General features: G+C 45.9%; 1 protein-coding gene and 1 non-coding gene across 3 annotated transcripts in view; one reads left to right on the plus strand and one right to left on the minus strand.

Moving 5' to 3' along the window:
• Rrp12 (ribosomal RNA processing 12 homolog) overlaps nucleotides 1-18,113 on the minus strand; it is a 31,743-nt gene extending 13,630 nt beyond the window's left edge. For both annotated transcript variants that reach the window (XR_007108859.1, XM_047554126.1), the window contains exons 1-18: nucleotides 17,904-18,113; nucleotides 17,157-17,386; nucleotides 15,610-15,693; nucleotides 14,281-14,357; nucleotides 13,346-13,451; nucleotides 13,046-13,162; nucleotides 12,672-12,810; nucleotides 12,468-12,595; nucleotides 10,605-10,703; nucleotides 9,643-9,734; nucleotides 7,817-7,928; nucleotides 7,475-7,572; nucleotides 5,870-5,984; nucleotides 4,472-4,614; nucleotides 4,211-4,332; nucleotides 942-1,006; nucleotides 679-841; nucleotides 31-185 (exon numbers count right to left, since the gene is read on the minus strand). Coding sequence is in view for 1 of the 2 variants with exons in the window: in XM_047554126.1 (XP_047410082.1) it covers nucleotides 31-185; nucleotides 679-841; nucleotides 942-1,006; nucleotides 4,211-4,332; nucleotides 4,472-4,614; nucleotides 5,870-5,984; nucleotides 7,475-7,572; nucleotides 7,817-7,928; nucleotides 9,643-9,734; nucleotides 10,605-10,703; nucleotides 12,468-12,595; nucleotides 12,672-12,810; nucleotides 13,046-13,162; nucleotides 13,346-13,451; nucleotides 14,281-14,357; nucleotides 15,610-15,693; nucleotides 17,157-17,386; nucleotides 17,904-18,042 (2,184 nt within the window). In the remaining variant the exon portion in view is untranslated. The remainder of the gene's footprint in view (nucleotides 1-30; nucleotides 186-678; nucleotides 842-941; nucleotides 1,007-4,210; nucleotides 4,333-4,471; nucleotides 4,615-5,869; nucleotides 5,985-7,474; nucleotides 7,573-7,816; nucleotides 7,929-9,642; nucleotides 9,735-10,604; nucleotides 10,704-12,467; nucleotides 12,596-12,671; nucleotides 12,811-13,045; nucleotides 13,163-13,345; nucleotides 13,452-14,280; nucleotides 14,358-15,609; nucleotides 15,694-17,156; nucleotides 17,387-17,903) is intronic.
• Trnai-uau (transfer RNA isoleucine (anticodon UAU)) lies at nucleotides 9,410-9,480 on the plus strand. The gene has a single exon. It is a non-coding gene; the product is annotated as a tRNA-Ile (tRNA).
• Nucleotides 18,114-18,848: the final 735 nt, after the last annotated feature.

An 18,848-nucleotide genomic window follows, 5' to 3' on the forward strand; every position in this document is an offset into this window, starting at 1 on the left:
TGCATTTCTCACACTCCCTTACTAGCTCACCTGAGACTCAGTTATGGTGAGGTAGGTTTTGATGGTTTCCAGCACAGACCGGCGAGGGGCTGGAGTGTCCTCAGCTGCAACAGGCTGCCCATACAGGTTGAAGAGGATTGGCAGAAAGTTCTTGGCAAAACGGCTCACTTCAGCACGGTCAGCCTCTGGCAGAAAGACCAAAGTTTATATTGAAGGGACATGAGCTGACCCCACCTCAGTGGCTGGGGTTGCAGCCCAGAGGTATCCTTTCAGGGAACCCATGGCAGGATTTGGAACCTGTGGGTTTGGGGCTGTTCTGTGCAAGGAGAGGCTAAGGCCAGGGCACAGAGAACAAGCGCTGCAATGGTCTGGGCTCCTGCACAGCTCCTACGCCAGGGCCTGTGATACCAACTGCATGATTCCACAGAAGGTGTCAGACCCTGGGAGCAGAGTGCATAAGCAAGGCCATTTTTAGCCTCCTACTAACTCTGTGGGTCTCAAAAGCAACAGCAGCAACAGCAGCAACAGCAGCAATAGCAGCAGCAGCAGCAGCAGCACAAGAGAAGTTAGTACAGGATGTTAGTTTCTGCAGTTCTGCCTGTCAAGTGAGTCACTGTAGGCCAGGAGATGGGGCCAGGGACACCTGCTGCCCACCCCACCCCTGGAGCCCTCATGTACCTGCCTCACAGCCCTTAGTGATGAGGGTGCGCAGGGCCTGGCACACAGTGACTCTCAGGTCTGGGCGCTCACTGATGGCCGTGCCCAGTGTCCGAGCCAGACCTTTGAAGGAGGCAGCCACGTCTGTGGGCCTTGTGCAAAATCCAGGCAGCAGAGTCCAGATCTGAGGAGAGGAGGAGGAGGAGATGACAAAGGAGAGAGAGACACTAACAACCCATGCCCCTGTGCTCTCCTCCCCATGCCTCCCCCCAGCTGACCCTTACCTGCCACTGGAGTGTGTCATAGATCTTGGACTCCACAGTGCTGCCTGCCTGGGCCAGTTCCATTGCTGGAGTGTGAGACAAAGACACAGTGTGAACCTAGGCACCACTGTGGCCTTGTTTTACTAAAACCAAAGGCCCAGTGAAAATAAGAATATGGGTGATTCTCCCTTCCCCATAAATTAAATCATAACACTTACTCATCCTAAAAAATCAGACCTATGGAAAACAGTAATGGAGAGTAATTATACACAATAACATGGAGAGTAATGTCTCTCCACAATCTTCTCCCCCAGGGATGGCCTCTGTTCCTCAAGACTTTCGTGTATTTCTTTAAACATAGGTATACTTTATAAGACATATAAACCAGAACATACTATACACATATTGTTCTGTAACTTGTTTACTTGATGATAAAGTTGGTAACATTCACTGAGCTAATTCTACACGGCAGTCTATAATGCACATTTTTTGTGGTTAATTCATTTAATCCTCATGATGTAATTATCCTGCCCATTTCACAGATGAGGTGCAGACCCTGACAAATTAAATAAACTTGCCCAAAGTCACTAAACCATGCTTTGGCCGTCTATCCCTACCTACTGGTTTCTTTTTCTTTGTAGGTTTTGTTTTATTTTTGAGGTACTGGGAATTGAATTCAGGGCCTCAAACATGCTAGACCAGTGCTCTACACCATAGAGCTACTTCCTGAGCCCTCTTTATTTGTAATGACCACATTGCATTCCAAAGCAGACCTTCACCAAGGTTGACTCATGTTAAATTCTTTGCTAGTAGAAACCACTCTGCTAGAAACATCTCTGTATGTATATAAGAGGGTGTATACATCTGTCCTGAGGAAATACATGGGACACACCAATTTAGACAGATGCAAAGAACTTTACCAGGGCTGGAGGTGGAGCTCAGTAATGGAGCATGTGTTCAGCATGCACAAGTCCCTGGGTTCAACTCAGTACCAAAAAAAAAAAAAAAAAAAAAATCCCCACCAGTGCCTTATATTTACATACATTAAAAAAGAGCTGGGCACAGTGGTGCCCACCCATAATCCCAGCAGCTCAGGAGGCTGAGGATCACAAGTTCAAAGTCAGCCTCAGTTAAAGGAAGGCACCAAGTAACTCAGTAAGACTCTGTCCCTAAATAAAATATACAAAATAGGGTTGGGGATGTGGCTCAGTGGTGGAGTGCACCTGAGTTCAATCCTCCATAACCGCCCCCACCCCCAAAAAAATTTTTTGGAAGGAAAAATACATGAACATTTTAGTAATAATTTTTTAATAATGTTTCAGCAGTAATTCTTTCTGGTTGGGGGAACTGAGGGCCTTGTTATATTCTTCTTTAAGTGCTTTCTGTATATTCAATCAGACAATGTTTGAAATCAGAAAAATCTGCCCTACAAGAGTTTCTCAACCTTGACACCACAGACATTTTTGGCCACCTAATTCCTTGTTGTGGGGCTGTCCTGTGCATTTTAAGATGGTCGGCTGTATGCTTGGTGTATGCCCACTACATGCCAACACACCCTTTCCCAGTTGTGACAATGAAAAGTGTCTCCAGGCACTGCCACATGATTTTGGGCAGCAAAACCACCCACTGTTGAGAACCACTGTCACAGACCAGGGGCAGCAAACTTTTTGTAAAGGGCCCATATTTCAGGTCTTGCATATCCTTTCATTTGTCTCACAACTACACACTGCCATTAAAAAGCAGTGTGAGGGCTGGGACTGTAGCTCAGTTGAAGTGCGCTTGCCTTGCACCCGGGGGGCACTGGGTTTGATCCTCAGCACCACACAAAAACAAATAAATAAATAAAGTTATTGTGTCCATCTACAATTAAAAATATTAAAAAGAAAGAAAGAAAAGCAGTGTGAAGTTAGCCAGGTGTAGTGGCACACGCTTATAATTTTAGTGACTCAAAAGGCTGAGGTAGGAGAATCTGAAATTTGAGGCCAGTCTCAGCAACTTAGCGAGTCCCTAAGCAACTTAGTCAGACCCTGTCCCAAAATAAAAAGGGCTGAGGATGTAGCTCAGTGGTAAAAATGCCCCTGGGTTCATTCCCTAGTACTGTGAAAAAAAAAAAAAAAGACAGTGTAAAAGCCTTAATAGAATGAATGTAGATGTGTTCTCATAATACTTCATTAACAAAATGGGCAATAGACATGAGTATTACCAGTGTTGCCCTAGATCCTCAAAATCCAATGAAAACAAAAGCTCCTGGAGCCATCACCAAGTCAAGAAATGTGATCCAGTGCTCTGCCTGTCCCTCAAGCAGGTCTGAGTCTGATTAACACAGGACATGAGTAGTATACACAGAGAGAAGAACAAGAAAATGAAGGGACAAGAAACCATGACTCAAAAGAGAGGGAGAGAGACTGAGGACATGCAGTCAGAAGGACCAACCCTGGAGGTAATAATCATTTTCAAATACTCAAAAATACATATGAAAGTGCATCTCTATGTATATAAAAGTACATATAGTTGTCCCTTAGCATCCACAAAGGATTGGTTCTAGGACCCCTGTGGATATTACAATTAGGAGAAGTTCAAGTCCCTCATATAAAGTGGCAGAGTGTTTGCATACAACCTGCACATAACCTCCCAAATACTTCAAATTTTTCTCTCTAGTTACTTACTTAAAACACCTAATATAATTTATTATTTATTTTTTTCTTTTTGCGGTGCTGGGGATTGAACCCAGGGCCTCGTGCTCAATAGGCAAGCACGCTACAAACTGAGCTATATCCCTAGTCCGCCTAATATAATTTAAATAACACATATTGTTTAGGGAATAATGACAAGTAAAAGAAGCTGGTACATGTTCAGTATAGATGTAATTCTTTCCCTGAATCTGCACATACAGAATGCAACCATATACATATAAACAAATATATTATAAATGTTTAAAAGTTCATCTCAAGGGCTGTCATAAGGAATAAAGGACAAAACTGTTTATTGTGATCCAAGAGGGAAGAATAAGACCCAATCTGTGGTGGCTCAGCCTGGCAGGGGCCAACGTCTGCCTCCAGAAAGCAAGGCTCTGACCCAGGGAGAGAGGCCTGGCCATGCCTCCGAGTGGAGAGGAAGAGAAACCCTGCTGGGGAGGGCGCTTGAGTATTGGCTGGCCAGATGCCTGGCAGAGAGATGCTGCCATACATTCTGAAGGCTGGTGTGCTGGATTCGGAGCCTTTTCTGGTCCCTTCAACTACAGCTCCTAGATGGTGGGGGTCTCAGGCTGTAGAAAGGAAAGGGTTCTATACCTTTGCTCTTCAGAGTGGTGGCTAGGGGCAAGAAATACGTAGTGAAGAATCCAAGGCGTGTTTCCCGGACATGGTCCCGGATGACGGGCAGCAGCCAGCTCCGTGGGAAATCCAGAGTCTCTCTGGGAGGAAGAAAGAAAGGACACAGTGGGGAAGTCACTGCCTGAGGGCCCTCTGCACAGACTGGCAGAAACCCTTCCCTGGGGAGAACAATACGTCTGACCCCTAGCACTTCAACAAAACCAAAAGGTCCACACTTACTCAGAGCCATCAATTTCCAGAGGCACCGCCTGTAACACCACCTCAGGTCCCATGCTGGTCACTGCAGCCCCCACCGCCTGATCTAGGGCTGCTGTGTGAGGGAAGTGAGGGGAGAGGCGCAGGTCACACAGGGACTGGAGGCACTGGAAAAAACAGATGAGAGGTTACACAGTGAGACATGCCCACAGGGCTGGGGTTTGGCCCAGTGGTAGAGCATTTGCCTAGCGTGTGTGAGGTCCTGGGTTCCATTACCAGCAAGTGCAAGTGTGTGTGCATGCACACATGTACAAAATAAATAAATAAAATGTGGGTGTTGGATTGGGGGTGTGGCTCAATGGTGGAGTACTTGCCTAGCTCGACAACACCTAGGGTTCAGTTCCTAGCACCACAAAAAAATTCAAAAATAACAATAAAATCAAGGTGTTTTTTATGCTCACAGGTTGACTATAACTAAATCAGCAAAAAGGTTCTTTTTTTCCTTATCTAACCTCACTGCAGATCTATGTGGTGAGCAGGGACCCATGACTCAGACCAAATCCGTCACCAAAAGAAAAGGGCTTGGGATTCTAGGCCCTGCTTAAATGCATCACACACAGTGATAACATCCACTGATGTGTCTGATCCCTCCCCCAAGACCCAGAATTTTTAAAAATTGACTTCAATTAACAACAGCAAAAAACTGGGAGGTTGCACATACAATGTAGATTTCCAATTTACCTTGAAAAGTGGTAGGCCTGGCAAAGGCAGACCCACATGCAACACTTAGTGAATTAACAGGCACTGAGAAGACAGAGCTGTGCCCTCTGGCTCCCACAGTTCCCCAGGGTGGCTTCTCATGGACCTCACTAGTCTTATGGAGGAAGCCAAGTTTGCCAACCTCATCCATTAGGGGCCTGGTCAAGCCGTTTATTCAAACCCTCCTTCTCAGGGTGACTCCTTTTTCTAACCAACAGTGCAGGGGAGTCAGTGAGGAAGGCCCTTGAGGCCAGCAGCTATTCCACCTGCTGACCAGGAGCTGGGATCTGCTCAGGATCCCTGGGTGATCCTGGGTCATTAAATGGTTTATTCTAGACTCGAGCAATCTCCCTGGAGCCTAAGGCTGTTTAAAACATCAACACTGTACTCCCTCATTAAACAAAGTTCAGAGAATTGAAAATCAAAGACAAGGGCAGGGAAGGCAGAATCACAGACACCCTAAGTTGCAAAACTATCACCTCTCAAAAAGATGAGTGAGTTCCTGTTCCTTCCTCACTGGTCCACTCACCTTTCTGGGAACACAGTACCAAGCACCCACCATGGGCACTATCAAGGTGTGAGTGAGGGGTGGTGTGCAGAGAAAGCAGATGCATGTGCCCCTCCAGGAGCCTAAGCCAAGGGCCCAGCAGCTCCCAAGCTTACCTTCTTCATCACAGGATGAGCCTGCCTCCCACATGCTTCAAAGAAGACACACAGCAGCTGCAACACGGAGCTCCAGGCCGCATGGAATTTGTATGTCAAGCCCTCCTCCACTGCCCTGCCAGGGAGCAGGCAGAGTCAGGGTCATGGTCACATCCACACACGCATCAACCAAGAAAAGTCAATGGCTACAGGATTCCAGCTGGCCTTTAAGGAAAGGGCCCCACGAGAGAAGGGGGACAACTAACATTTAGAAAGTGTCCACACTGTTACCGATGTTGAGTTTACTCCTAGTGCTTCAAGAAAAATCTGTAAGGAAGTAATCTGTTCCATTTTCAGATGGGGAAACTGAGGCCAGAGAGCTTAAGTAACCTGCAGGGGCACTCTGTCGGTGACCACCACATTGGGCTTCCCTGGCCTGCTGTTTGTCATTATCCCATGCTTTCTCTGACCGACCTAAGTCAGAATGTGGTAGTATCAGGTGGCCTGGGCAGAGGGGAAAGCCTCTAGTCCTTTCCAGGCTGTGCACAACTTTATCTGCACCATCTCCCCATGATGTCCACTCCCTGGAGATTTCAGCAACAAGAGCTGACAGGGGACAGTGTGGAACAGACTATGGCTGTGAGGTAGTTCAAGTTCCTGAGTTTTCCTGAAACTCTATCCTAGATGGACAGGAAACAGGCCTCTCTCCACCATGGAAGAGTCACCATAGTGCCAGCCCATGAAGCTAAGCAGATAGACCCAAAAGAGACACCCAGGACCCTAGCCCCTTAACTGGGATTGCTCAAGGGGGCTTGGCACTCAGTTTCCACACTGTCCTGCTGGGAATCGAAGGCAGGTGGCTGTGTCTATGAGTGGCTCCTCTCACAACATGAAGGGCAGTGCAACACAAGGACAAAAGAGAGGTCTCTGAGGTCAGCCTGCCACTGGTTGGGTAACCTCTACTTCACGTCTATAAAATGGGGGTATTAGCGATCTTCTAGCACCATGTGGATCACTAGAAGTTATTTACTGAAAGCTTGACCATGTGCCAGGTACTGTTCTGAGAGCCTTCCTAGAGCTACTTCATTCAGTCCTCACCTTACTGTTATTCTCTTTGGCTGACAAAGACCCTGAGGTTTAAAGGGTTATGCAGTTAAGAGCTGACTCAATCCCAGCTCCACAGTAGGAGCTCCAGGTCCACACTCTTAGGCCCCACATTATGGTACCTTTCCCAGTGTAGGCACAGCGGACAGTGTGGCAGTGCTCCAATGGCAGGAGCTGCTCTCACAAAGGTTAGACAGGTACCCAGAGTGCCTAGTACTAGGCATGCAGCCCACAGTAAGTGGTAAGTGAAGCACCAGTCACTGGGTAGAACGTTCTACTCAGTACTCCTCATGCCTTCTTTTTTTTTTTTGCTGGGGTTGGGGGGTATACTAGGCATAGAACCCAGGTGCACCCTATCATTGAGCTACATTTTTCAGACGAGTTCTTCTATTTGCTGAGGCTGGCGTTGAGCTTATGATCCTCATGCCTCAGCCTCCAAAGCAGCTGAGATGACAGGTATGTGGCACCAGGTCCAGCTCTTCATGCCCTCTTAACATGCTCACATGTTAACCACATGCTCACCTAAACATCTTGGCAATATACTGGGCAGGACCTGAGGCCGAGGAGGTCACAGAGCCGATGTCAGTCATGTGTGGAGCCACACATTCCTTTAGGAGCTCCTGTAAAAACAAAAAACAAAAAATGAAAAAAAGACCACAAGCTGCCTGGGTTGCAGGCAGCCCCCAGTGGCACTCATCCCTGCCTGAGGACTCCTTTGGAAGGTTCTGAGCCCATCTCCCACTGGGAGAACTCCATCAAGACCAAACTGGTGGTCTGGGGCAAGTTGGGAGGTGGAGCAGCAAGCAGAAGCACTTCTGCTCTCTGCTTCCTTAGCTACAGCTGGGGCTGAGGAAGCTGCAGTACCTTGAGGCTCTGGGTGGCAGCTGTCACCACCTGTGAGTGTGGGGACAGAAGACAGGTCATCGCAGTTCCAAAAAAGCGAGGGAGGTGGCCCAGCCCCAGGTCCCGCTGCAACCTGGCAAAACAAAAGTTTTCTGTGGAGCCTGGTCCACTGAGGAGACTAGGCAACCAAGCCTCAACCCTCATAGCCCTGGTCCAAAAACAACCACTGACTGCAGGACTCTACAGGGCCCTTCTGATGGCCTATTCAAAAGAGGTACTGTCATTGAAGTTATTGAATAATTATGTTATTGAATAATTACATGTGGTAAAAAAAAATTCAAATAGGTTCTCAGGGGATAGAATGAAGGGTGTGCCTTCCTTTTCACCTTTCTGGTCTGACCCTCAAAGGCACTTTCCGGAGGGAAATCAAGGTTAAATGTATTAAATACTCTTCCAGAAGTCTTTACACATATACAAACATACAATTGCTAACCTTTACACAAAATTCACCAATCACTGAAATAACATCAGACACTCATTCACTTCAGCCTTGCAACAACTACTGAAATTAGTCCTATTATAATTCCAAACTGAGGCAAAGAGAAACAGAAGTCAAGTAACACAGGTTGGTGTAATGAGATCAGGATTCATATCTCAGCAATCTGGGTCCAAAGCATATAAATACAAATAATCAGACTATGTCTGCTGTTCTGCATCTTGCTACTTCTCAATACATTTTGGAGTTTTTTCATTAGAAGTATATTTCTATTGTCAGGATAGTATTTCAAAATCTACATTTAACCTCTGCCCTATGAGACATTTAGTTGTTCTAGCTTTTTTGTCAATACCTAATGCTACAATAAACATCCTGAGACATGTCCTGGGCACACTGTGGACATGCTCCTCCAGAATCCTGAGAAGCAGCAAATGGGATGATTTTACCATTTCTAGTCCTTCCACATGAAGGTGGTCTGGAGTAGGAAAAAGACCCTGGGCGTGGCTGACCTTGGTTGGAGACCAGTTGTGTGACAAGTTATCTCGCATGGTTTCAGCTACTAGTTTATAAACCAGGGCTAAGACCTTCCCTCATGGGGAGGTGTGATGGTGATGTGAAACAATGGATGTGAAGCACTCAGCATGTAGCTAGGCCAGAGAAGGTATGGGAATCCTTCACGTAAAGGGAAGAAAAAAGCACTGTGGCAGAGCTAGGGTTTAGAGACCTTCGCTCCAGGCAAAGTATCTCCATGTAAGCTGTCAAGTGATTACTGTATATTCATTTTCGTCCCACCCTTATTCCAGAAAAGTAGAATTACTATTAAGTGCCCAAGCCTCAACCCTGAATGAATGCAAAAAGAGAAAGCAGAATGAAGAAACTGGGTTTGCAGGACTATAAAACTCAGAGGAGGTAACCATTAGCCTGGGTGGGGTGCCAAAGGGCCCTGACAAACTAAGCACACAAAGTGGCACTACAAGGATGAGGACTGAACCAGCTAAGCACTGGCTGGTAAATGGTCTGGCAAGAGGAGTCAAACTCTGTTAGCAGCTGTGCTGCCTACCATGTGCTTCAGAAAAATAAGCACTGGTCTCCAGCACACTTGACAAGGAAAAGGGGCTGGGGAGATAGCTCAGTCGGTAGAGTGCTTGCCTTATAAGCACAAGGCCCTGGGTTCGATCCCCAGTACCCAAAAAAAAAAAAAAAAAAAAAAAACAACGACAAGGAAAAGCCCCCAGATCCCAGGAAGCAGAGTGGCCTCTCCAGCTTCCAGTTCACATCCTTCGCAGCTGTGTTGCACAGCAGGCAGCCTAGAGGGAGGCCTCGGGACATTCCTCTTCCACCTCATCCCTACCTGACCAGGTTGATATGGGCTTTCTCCAAGACCTTAAGCCAGGCCAGCAGGGGTTGCAAGTCATTCTCACTTGGGACGTAGTCATACAAGGCCTGGAGGTGAGAGAGAAGAAGCAGAAGACTGAGCAAGAACAGTCAGCAGTCCCAATGATGATGACCCATTACTGCCTTCAGGATACCAGCAGTATCCTGGCCAGAAGTCACAGCCCCCTTGGCTGTCCCTGCTCCTGGTTTTTTTTTTTTTTTTTTTTTCAAATAAGAAGAATGCATTTATTTTTTCCTACAAAATTATTTTTATATATTTGTAATTTCCAGACATTATCAACCAAGGTAATGGAAATATTTCAACTGCATTTCATAAGACAAAAAATAGATTTAGTGAGTTTTAATTGATATACAATACACTGCATACTGCTCCTGGTTTTAACACTCTGGAAGCACAGCCTCTAGGAGCAGAAGTTTGGCACCTCACACACCCTTTGATTCTGACAAAAACCACAGCACTTCTCTGGGGAAATGCATGTGAGCACACACACAAAACTGCCAATGATTTAGAGGGATTTATGCCCCCTTCCCAAAACCCACCACAGATCTCAGGTTACCAGTACTGCTCAAGATAACTGTGAACACGAGGCCAGGCTAGAGTTTATGAGGTTAACTAGGTCAAGAAAGTCAGGAGGGGCTGGGGATATGGCTCAGAGGAGCACTTGACTAGTATGCACAGGCCCTAGCACCTCCAGAAAAAAAGAGAAAAAGACAAAGAAAGAGTCAGGGCCCTGGCTCCTGGGGATACTGACGTTGACGTCAATGGCTGGTCTCCTGTCTGAGCGCCTATCTCCTGACCTCCTCCACAGGAGCAGCCCAGATCATTTCACCCTCACTCTGCAGACAAGCAGTAGGGCCAGTACACCCTCAGCATAGCCTCCTGCCCAGCAATCACCTCCACCTCCATTTCAGGCTCACCGTGATGATTTGTGCGTTGAGCTCTGCAGACAGGGTGCCCAGAGTAGGCTTGGCATGGAACAGGCTGTGGAAGGCCTGCATGGCACAGGCAGTCACCAGCTGGAGGAGAAACACAGGCTTAGAGGAAACTGCAAAGGTTGCCCTGGACCCCTCAACCTCCCATTCCACCCAGTGGTCCAGGAGGAAGTCACAGGCCCCTTCAACCTTGAACATGGTCTCCATACTCAAATGCTCTGTCACTTTAATAAGACATGGTGGCAGCCACTGAAAATATTTTAAACAATTTAGAGGATGGAGATGCAATGCTTAGCACGCAGAAGGTCCTGCATGTGATACCCAGTGCCACAAAAAATAAAACTAAACCATTCCAAATCGTGAAACAATTTGAACAATGACAATGGAGAAACATAACAAAATGTTTCAGCTAAAACCAAAAAGGCCAGACTGAGGTGCAGCACAGTGACACAACACTTGCTTAACATGCATGAGGCCTTGGGTTGGAACTCAGCACTGTGTACACACACACACACACACACACACACACACACACAGATAAAGCAGACTACAAATGGTCTGAAGACCATAACTATAGCTATATTTAAATATTTTCTATGTTTGTTTATTCAAAGAGGACATGTCCAAAAGGATACACGGCAAGTTGTCTGTGCTGCTTCCTTAGGAAATAAGAGTTGGAAAAAAAGACTTAAAAAAAAATTTTTTTAGCAGGGCTCAGGGGAGCACACCTATAATCCCAGCAACTCAGGAGGTTGAGGCAGGAGATCACAAGTTCAAAGCCAACTTCAGCAACTTAGCAAGGCCCTAAGCAACTAAGATACTGTCTCAAAATAAAATATAAAAAGGCTGGGGATGTGGCTCAGTGATTAAGCACCCCTGGGTTCAATCGAGGACTGAACCCTGGGGCACTTTACTACTGAGTTACATTCTCAGCCCTTTATTACTATTATTAATATTTATTATTATTATTATTTTACCTTGAGGTAGGGTCTTGCTAAATTGCTGAGGCTGCCCTAGAACTTGAGATCCTCTTCCCTCAGCCTCCCAAGTTGCTGGGATTGCAGATGTGTGCCATTACACCAGCCTTACTTTTTACTTTATATATTTCAAGCAATTTTTCCCCTCCTCTAAACAATGAATGTGGGCTGGGGTTGTGGCTTAGTGGTAGTGTGCTCGCCTAGCATGCATGAGGCCCGGGTTCGATCCTCAGCACCACATAAACTAAACTAAAAAATATACATTTATAAAAATAAATGAACATGTTATTAATAAATAGCTTTCAAATGCATACATGAACACTACAATATACAAAGATTAACATAATTGTGTCAGGCTGGTGGAAACAGGATTGTTTCTAATTCTACAGCTGCTATATTGACACGTTAGTAAATAAGCAAGAATTTTAAAAGAAGGTATAAAGCAGATATAACTATAACTCTGGCTGGAGAAGAGCTTGAGAGGAATGGATAGAGAGGTGACGTTTTATAAGTTCCACTAACAATTCAATCTCATTCTGACCCAATCTCTTAAGAGGAGCTTTCAACTGTACCAGGACTCTGAGATGGCCCACCCTATCCTAAAACTATGGGTGACATGGTGTTTTTGTTTTAGTGTAAGAGTAGTAGAGTCAGGGCAAGGAGATCTCAGGTCCTGCTTTTTTCGGGAGGACAAGGTCTCAGTATGCCCATAATGGCTTTGAACTCCTAGGATTAGTCAATCCTCCTGCCTCAGCCTCCCAAGTAGCTGGGACTACAGGCACATGCCACCATACCTACTTTTTGGCTGACCAGTGAACTCCCCAAATGCTACCATCATGGGCCTCTCTTCCTTCCTGTGGCCTGAACTCACCACGTGACTCAAGGTCATGACCCGGAGGAGAGTCTCACTACAGTTCTTCACCAGGCCTTCTGGGAAGCAAGGTAGCACATCCTTCAGCAGTGTCAACATGTGCAGAGTAGTGGTAGCCTCCTTGGAGCCTGGCAGACCAAGGGGGATTTTTATTATTGAGCATCCTCCACGTCCCATCCACCTGCCCTTAGTCTGGCTTCCCACCTCCAGACTTCTCAATCTCCTGGATGCAGAACTTGGCAGTGGAGATAGCAGCAGGATGGTGGGCAGGGGCTTTTTCACCAAACATGAATTCACTGCCCTTAAGAACTGAGCACACTCCATGCTGAGCAGCCTTCCGGATCTGAGGGGCAAGGAAACAAGAGGGACAAGGCCGATCAGCATTATGCCAACATCCTGACTGAAAAGGCACCAAAACCTCCTGCTGGAGAAGGGGCTACCCCTCATCTTCTTCGTCTACGTGGTTGACATGGAGGCAGGAAGTAAAGCCTTGGACAAAAGCTCTTCAGGGCCTCCTTCCCAACCCCCTCAGAGACGCCAGTTTCCCTCCCCATCCTCTGGGGACCTAGCCTTCTCACCTTGGGTTTGGCATGCACAGTGAAGCTCAGAAGCCCATGGTACACCTGAAGGGTCACAGGGTAGCCCCAGGCTTCTAAGTCTTGCTTTCGCAGAAGGGTGGCCAGGCAGGAGAGGACCTTGAAGAAGAAAGTCAGTCCTTCAGCTCCACCAGCCTCAACCAGGAGGGAATAGAGGCCAGATTCTCACCAACTCCAGAAATGCCAAAAGGATCTGTCTGAGGATCCAGAGTGCCTAAACACCTCCCAGGGAACAGCTACATTTTAACCAAACCCAGTGGGCTCTAGAATACACAGACTGACCCATCGGAGGGCAGAGGTGGAGCCACTGCTGGCCTGGGCAGACATGATGTCCATGAAGGCTTTGGAGGTATCAGAGAACTTCTTGATAAGCACAGGGCTGGGCACGCTGTAGGAAGAACAGAGAAGGTCATGCCAGAGGGGCCTCTGAAGAACAGCTGGTGTAGGCCTTGGTGGTGCAAAGGAGAAAGCTGGACCAAGGGAAGGGCACTGCTGGCCCAGTCACTCAGTGAGTTGACAAGAATCATACTTCCTTATACTGGGTTCAGTGTACTTTCCACGATGCCTGAGCTCCCGGCTTCCCTCACCTCCCTATCACCCACAAGACGGGCCACCATAAACTCACACTAGTTCTCTCACCCCCTCCCCTGGCTGCAGGTCTCCACAGCCTGGTGCAACATTCCAGTCCATTTCTCCTGCCCCCCTCATTGCTCCAGAGTTACCCCCTCACTGGGCACCAACATTCATTCCAATGTGTGACAATACAAGTCAAGCCCAGAGTCCAATGTTGTAGAATGCTACCAGATATTCAAGCATCTTCTTAAAATTTTGATTTTATTTTTTAATTTCTTTTTAAAAATTTTTTTTTAGTTGGCAATGGACCTTTATTTTATTTATTTATATATGGTGCTGAGAATCGAACCCAGTGCCTCACTCATGCTAGGCAAGCACACTACCATTAAGCTACAACCCCAGCTCCTATTTTTAACTTTCTAATTGTGGTAAAATACACACAGAATTTATCTTAACCACTTTGGAGCGTATAGTTTGGTAGTTTTAATTATAATCACATTATTATACAACCAATCTCCAAAACACTTTCATCTTAAAAATCAAGAACGTTATGAAAGAACAGTTCCCTGATCCTGTTCCTCCTGTCCACATTCTCAATCCCCTCCATAAACATAACTGGCATTCAAGCAGGAATTGGGACTCACCGCTTCAGGACAAGGTTCAGTAGGTAAGCAACAGCAGCCAGCGACTCCGGGGACTCCACTGCCTCCATTGTTGTCATCTGAGAGTCAGATTGAGGGACAGAATGGATAAAGTGTCAAAATACACAACAGGAAAGCAAGAGGGAGGAGCAACATGCCAATAAAATAGATATGACCCAGAACCATGGTTTCAAAAGTTCAAATACCAGCTCTGCCACTGTGTAACTTTGGCTAGTATCCTAACTTATTTGTGACTCAGTTTATTCATTTGTAAAATAGAGATGAGAATAATGTCAGTTGCTAGACGACATTTCAGTCAAATGACAGACCACATACAGGACAGCAGTCCCAAGAGATTCTATCACCTAGTGACACTAGAGCTGTCTTAGTTTGTTTAAGCACACCCTGATATTCATACATGAGGAAATTACCCAGCAGAAGTTTCAGAAGATATCCTTGTTGTTAAGTGACATTCGACTATGCTACATGCCTTATAAGTTGTGGGGTTCAACTGAATTAATATATGTAAAGTACTAAGAATATTACCTGGAACATGATAAAAACCCTATACTGCCATCTAATTTACTTCATTTTTCTGGAACAGGGGTTGGCAAATTTTTCCAAAAAGGGTCAGATAATAAATATTTTATACTTTAGAGGCCATATATGATCTTTGTTGCATATTCTTTTCTGTATATGCTTAATAATCCTTTAAAAAATGTAAAAATCAGTTGGACAAAGTGGCCCACACCTGTAATCCCAGCTACTTAGGATTCTAAGGCAGGAGGATTGTAAGTTTGAGGCCAGCATAGGCAACTTAGTGAGACCCTGCCTCAAAATAAATAAAAAGGATGGAGATATAGTTCAGTGGTAGAGCGCTCCTGGGTTCAATCCAGGAAGGAAAGAAAGGCGACAGGTGTAGCGGCACATGCCTGTAATTCTCGTAGCTCAGGAGGCTGAGGCAGGAGGTTCACAAGTTTGAGACCACCTCAGGGACTCAAGTGAAACCCTCTGCAATTTAATGAGGACTTGTCTCAAAATAAAAAATAGAAAGGGCTGGAGATGTAGCTCAGTGGTAAAGCCCCCCTGGATGCAATCCCTAGTACAGGGGAAAAAAAAAAGAAGAAGGTAAGAAAAGAGGTTAAAAAAAAAAAGAGCAGTGGACTTTTGTGTTACAGGAAAAAATACCTCCAGCCTTACCAAGCTGCCTGAACACAATGGAGGCACTTTCACCTGTTCAAAGTTGTCCTTCTATGTCCCACAGGCCAGGGGCATCTGTCTGCTGTCTGTAGTCTGACTAACCTATTGCACTCCCAAGGTGCACCCACTCACCAGAGTAGCAAAGTACTCAGTCTCCGTCTCCTTCCCTCCCTGGGAGCGAATCACCTCAGTGACAGCAGCCAGAACTGCGCAGATCTGCGAGAGAAAGCACCTGTGATATATCTGGAACCTGCTCCCACCCGGGCTTCCCATTCTTTTTTCCTTCACAAACTAATGTCTACCACTGAGTTATATCCACTGCCCTTTTCATTTTTCATTTCACATTTGAAACAGGGTCTTGCTAAGTAACCCAGGTTGGTGGGCAGCTTAGATCCTCCTGCCTCAGTCTCCCAGACAGCTGAGATTACTGGTGTGCACCACCATGCCTGGTTACACACTTTTAATTTCATAAAAATGTCTCTTTTATTTATTTATTTTTTTAACCAGGTGTGTTGGCACACACCTACAGTTCCAGCTACTCAGGAGGCTGAGGCAGAAGGATTGCTTGAGCCCAGGAGTTTCAGGTCAGACTGGGTCACATAGCAAGACCCTCTCTAAGGGCGTTGGGGGAACTTGTTTTAAAAAATATTGGTTATATATGTTGAAATGTTAATACTTTATATATACCAGGTTAAATAAAATACTTTAAAATTTGCCAGGCATGATGGTACACAACTGTTATCTCAGCTACTTAGGAGGCTGAGAGGAGGATTGCAAAGTCAAGGCCATCCTGGACATTCTTAGGCCCTGCCTCAAAATAAACAACCAAAAGGTCTAGGAGTGTAACTCAGGGGTAGAACACCCTTGGGTTCAATTCTCAGTACTACTGAAAATTTTAAGAAAGATTAATTTCATCTGTTTCTTTTTGCCTTTTTAATGTAGCTACTAGAAAATTTCAAATGTGGCTCCCTTTACATCATTACTGGACAGTGCTATCTAGGTGGATACATAACGACCTATAAATAGTAGCCACTGGAGAGGAGGCAAAATGGGAAAATAACTATCACATTTTATTCTACTGACATTACTTCATATAATTTAAAATTTCAAACATTTTTCATTTAAACAATGAAAACTATAGATACATATAACTTTAAAGTATAAGTAAAATTATAAAAGTAAATAAATTTAATTTTGCTAAATAAAACATTTTCTAACCACTGTTAGCACTAATTTTTTTAAAATTTTTTATTTGTTCTAATTACTTATACATGACAGTAGAATGCATTTTGACACATCATACATAAATGGAGTATAACTTCTCAATCTTCTGGTTATACATTAGTCAGCATTAATTAATCCAACCAATTAATTAACATATTTTCCATGTTTCTTGAAAGTATTCTATGTAAAACGTCCTGGGTTAGGTATAGTTGTGGAGATAAATATCTGGAAAATATTCCCACCCTCAAGAACCTTATACTTCAGCAAGGGAAAATGTTTTTACAAAAAGTGGAAAATGGAACCTGCCCTAGAAGGATAATATGTAGGGGACACAAAGAGTAAGAGGGATGACACATTGTTCAGAAATATCAGCTGTCACCAAGGTTGGAAGAAAATAAAACGCATGAGCCTGGCCCCTCCTCCCTCTCTCACACCCTTCTCAGTCTCCCAGATACCTCCTTGTGGGCAGCCGAGTTGGACTCCCAAAAGCGCTGCACTTTGCTGAAGGTGACGTTTGTGCAGTCAGAGAGGCCACTCAGGAAGGTGCTCGAGGACTTCTGGGTAAGGGCCAGCTCCCCATCTTCCTCCATGGCCGTCTCAGGGGCTTCGCTTTTGCCCAAGCGCAGGGACCCTGACTGCAGTTCATTGTGCAGCTTCACGGCATCAACTGTCAGGTCGCTCCTTCCTGAGAACCGAAGACACAGGAAAGGACCCGCAGTACTACCCAAACCTCTTTGGGCGGACAAAACAGACAACCGTGGGAAACAAAGCGGCCTGGTCCGGACCCCACCCCGCGAGGCTGAACTGTGAACACGGCCTGCCTTGACAGCCCACTCTGTGCCTAAAACTTAGAAAGCCAGGCGAAAGGGAACCCTCCCAGTCAGTTCCCCTGTGCCGATGGCATAAACGTCGATGGGAGTCGCCTGGGAGTTAAATTCAGGGATCCGGGAATAAATAAAGATGAACTCTCTTAAAAGCCACCCAAGGTCGGTTGCGTCCCAACTCCGACACCCGCGGTACCCTGGACAAGTCATTTCCCCACTGTGGACAGTTTCCGCATCTGGGAGCTCCAGATCCGACAACCTAAGATAGGAAAGTCCCAATGCTTGGGCCCCGGACCTCGAGAGGACCCAGATCCACCCAGACCCAGGCCGGCTCAGAACCCTGACGCCGGCCCTGCTCGAGACTCAGGGACCGGTTACCTGAGGGCCGGCTGAAGAAGCGGCTGCGGGCGGCCTGGCGGTGGCGGCAGATGGCGGGGTTGCTGTCGCTGCTGTGGCCTTTCTTCCAGCGCTTCAACTTAGCCGAGACACCCGAGGGCAACTTCCCCGAGCGACCCATGTTGACTAAACCCTGGTGCCCAGCAAGTCCAGAGAACCGGCTTTCAGGGACGCAGAAACACGCAGAGAATCCACGTGGGTCCCCAGAGCACCTCACTTCCTCTTCCTCCCGCGTTACTTCCGGAATCTCAAGCGTTACTATGGCACAACAGTCAACATCCGGTTTTACTTTTGCTGTGTGCTTCTGAGCCCGGAGGCTCCCGAAGGAGAGGTGCTGCTAGAAAAGAAGTTCTGTTGCGAGGAATTCTCTGGTCCCTTACTCCAGGGCCACGGTGCCTGGCCACAGGAGTGAGCCTTATAAAAGTGGAATTCCGGGCTGGGGAGATAGCTCAGTCAGTAGAGTGCTTGCGTTGCAAGCACAAGTCCCTGGGTTCAATCCCCAGCACAGCAAAAAAAATAAAAAATAAAAAATTAAAAATAAAAATTTAAAAAAGGGTTGGGGATGTGGCTTAGTGGTAGAGTGTCCCTAGGTACCCCTCCCCCCAAAAAAATAAGGATTAAAAAATGATTAGCAATACTAGTGTTGGTAGGATGTGGAGCAACTGGCTATCTCTACTACTGGTGGGAGTGTAAAATTGATAAATCATTTCCTTAAACTATGTGGTAGTATCTCCTAAAACTGAAAATATTCCTACTCCACAATCCAGCAATTAATTACTGGATACACACAAATAGAGATGCTTACTTAAAGAAAGAAAGAAGAGAATATTCTTAATAGTACTGGAAATAATCAAATAAATTTTTATCCATTCTACCGTCAATAGTATATTGATATATAATGAATCGCTATGGCATTATAGTAAATGC

Source organism: Sciurus carolinensis, chromosome 5 (genome assembly GCF_902686445.1).
Source record: "Sciurus carolinensis chromosome 5, mSciCar1.2, whole genome shotgun sequence".
NCBI classification, from domain to species: domain Eukaryota; kingdom Metazoa; phylum Chordata; class Mammalia; order Rodentia; family Sciuridae; genus Sciurus; species Sciurus carolinensis.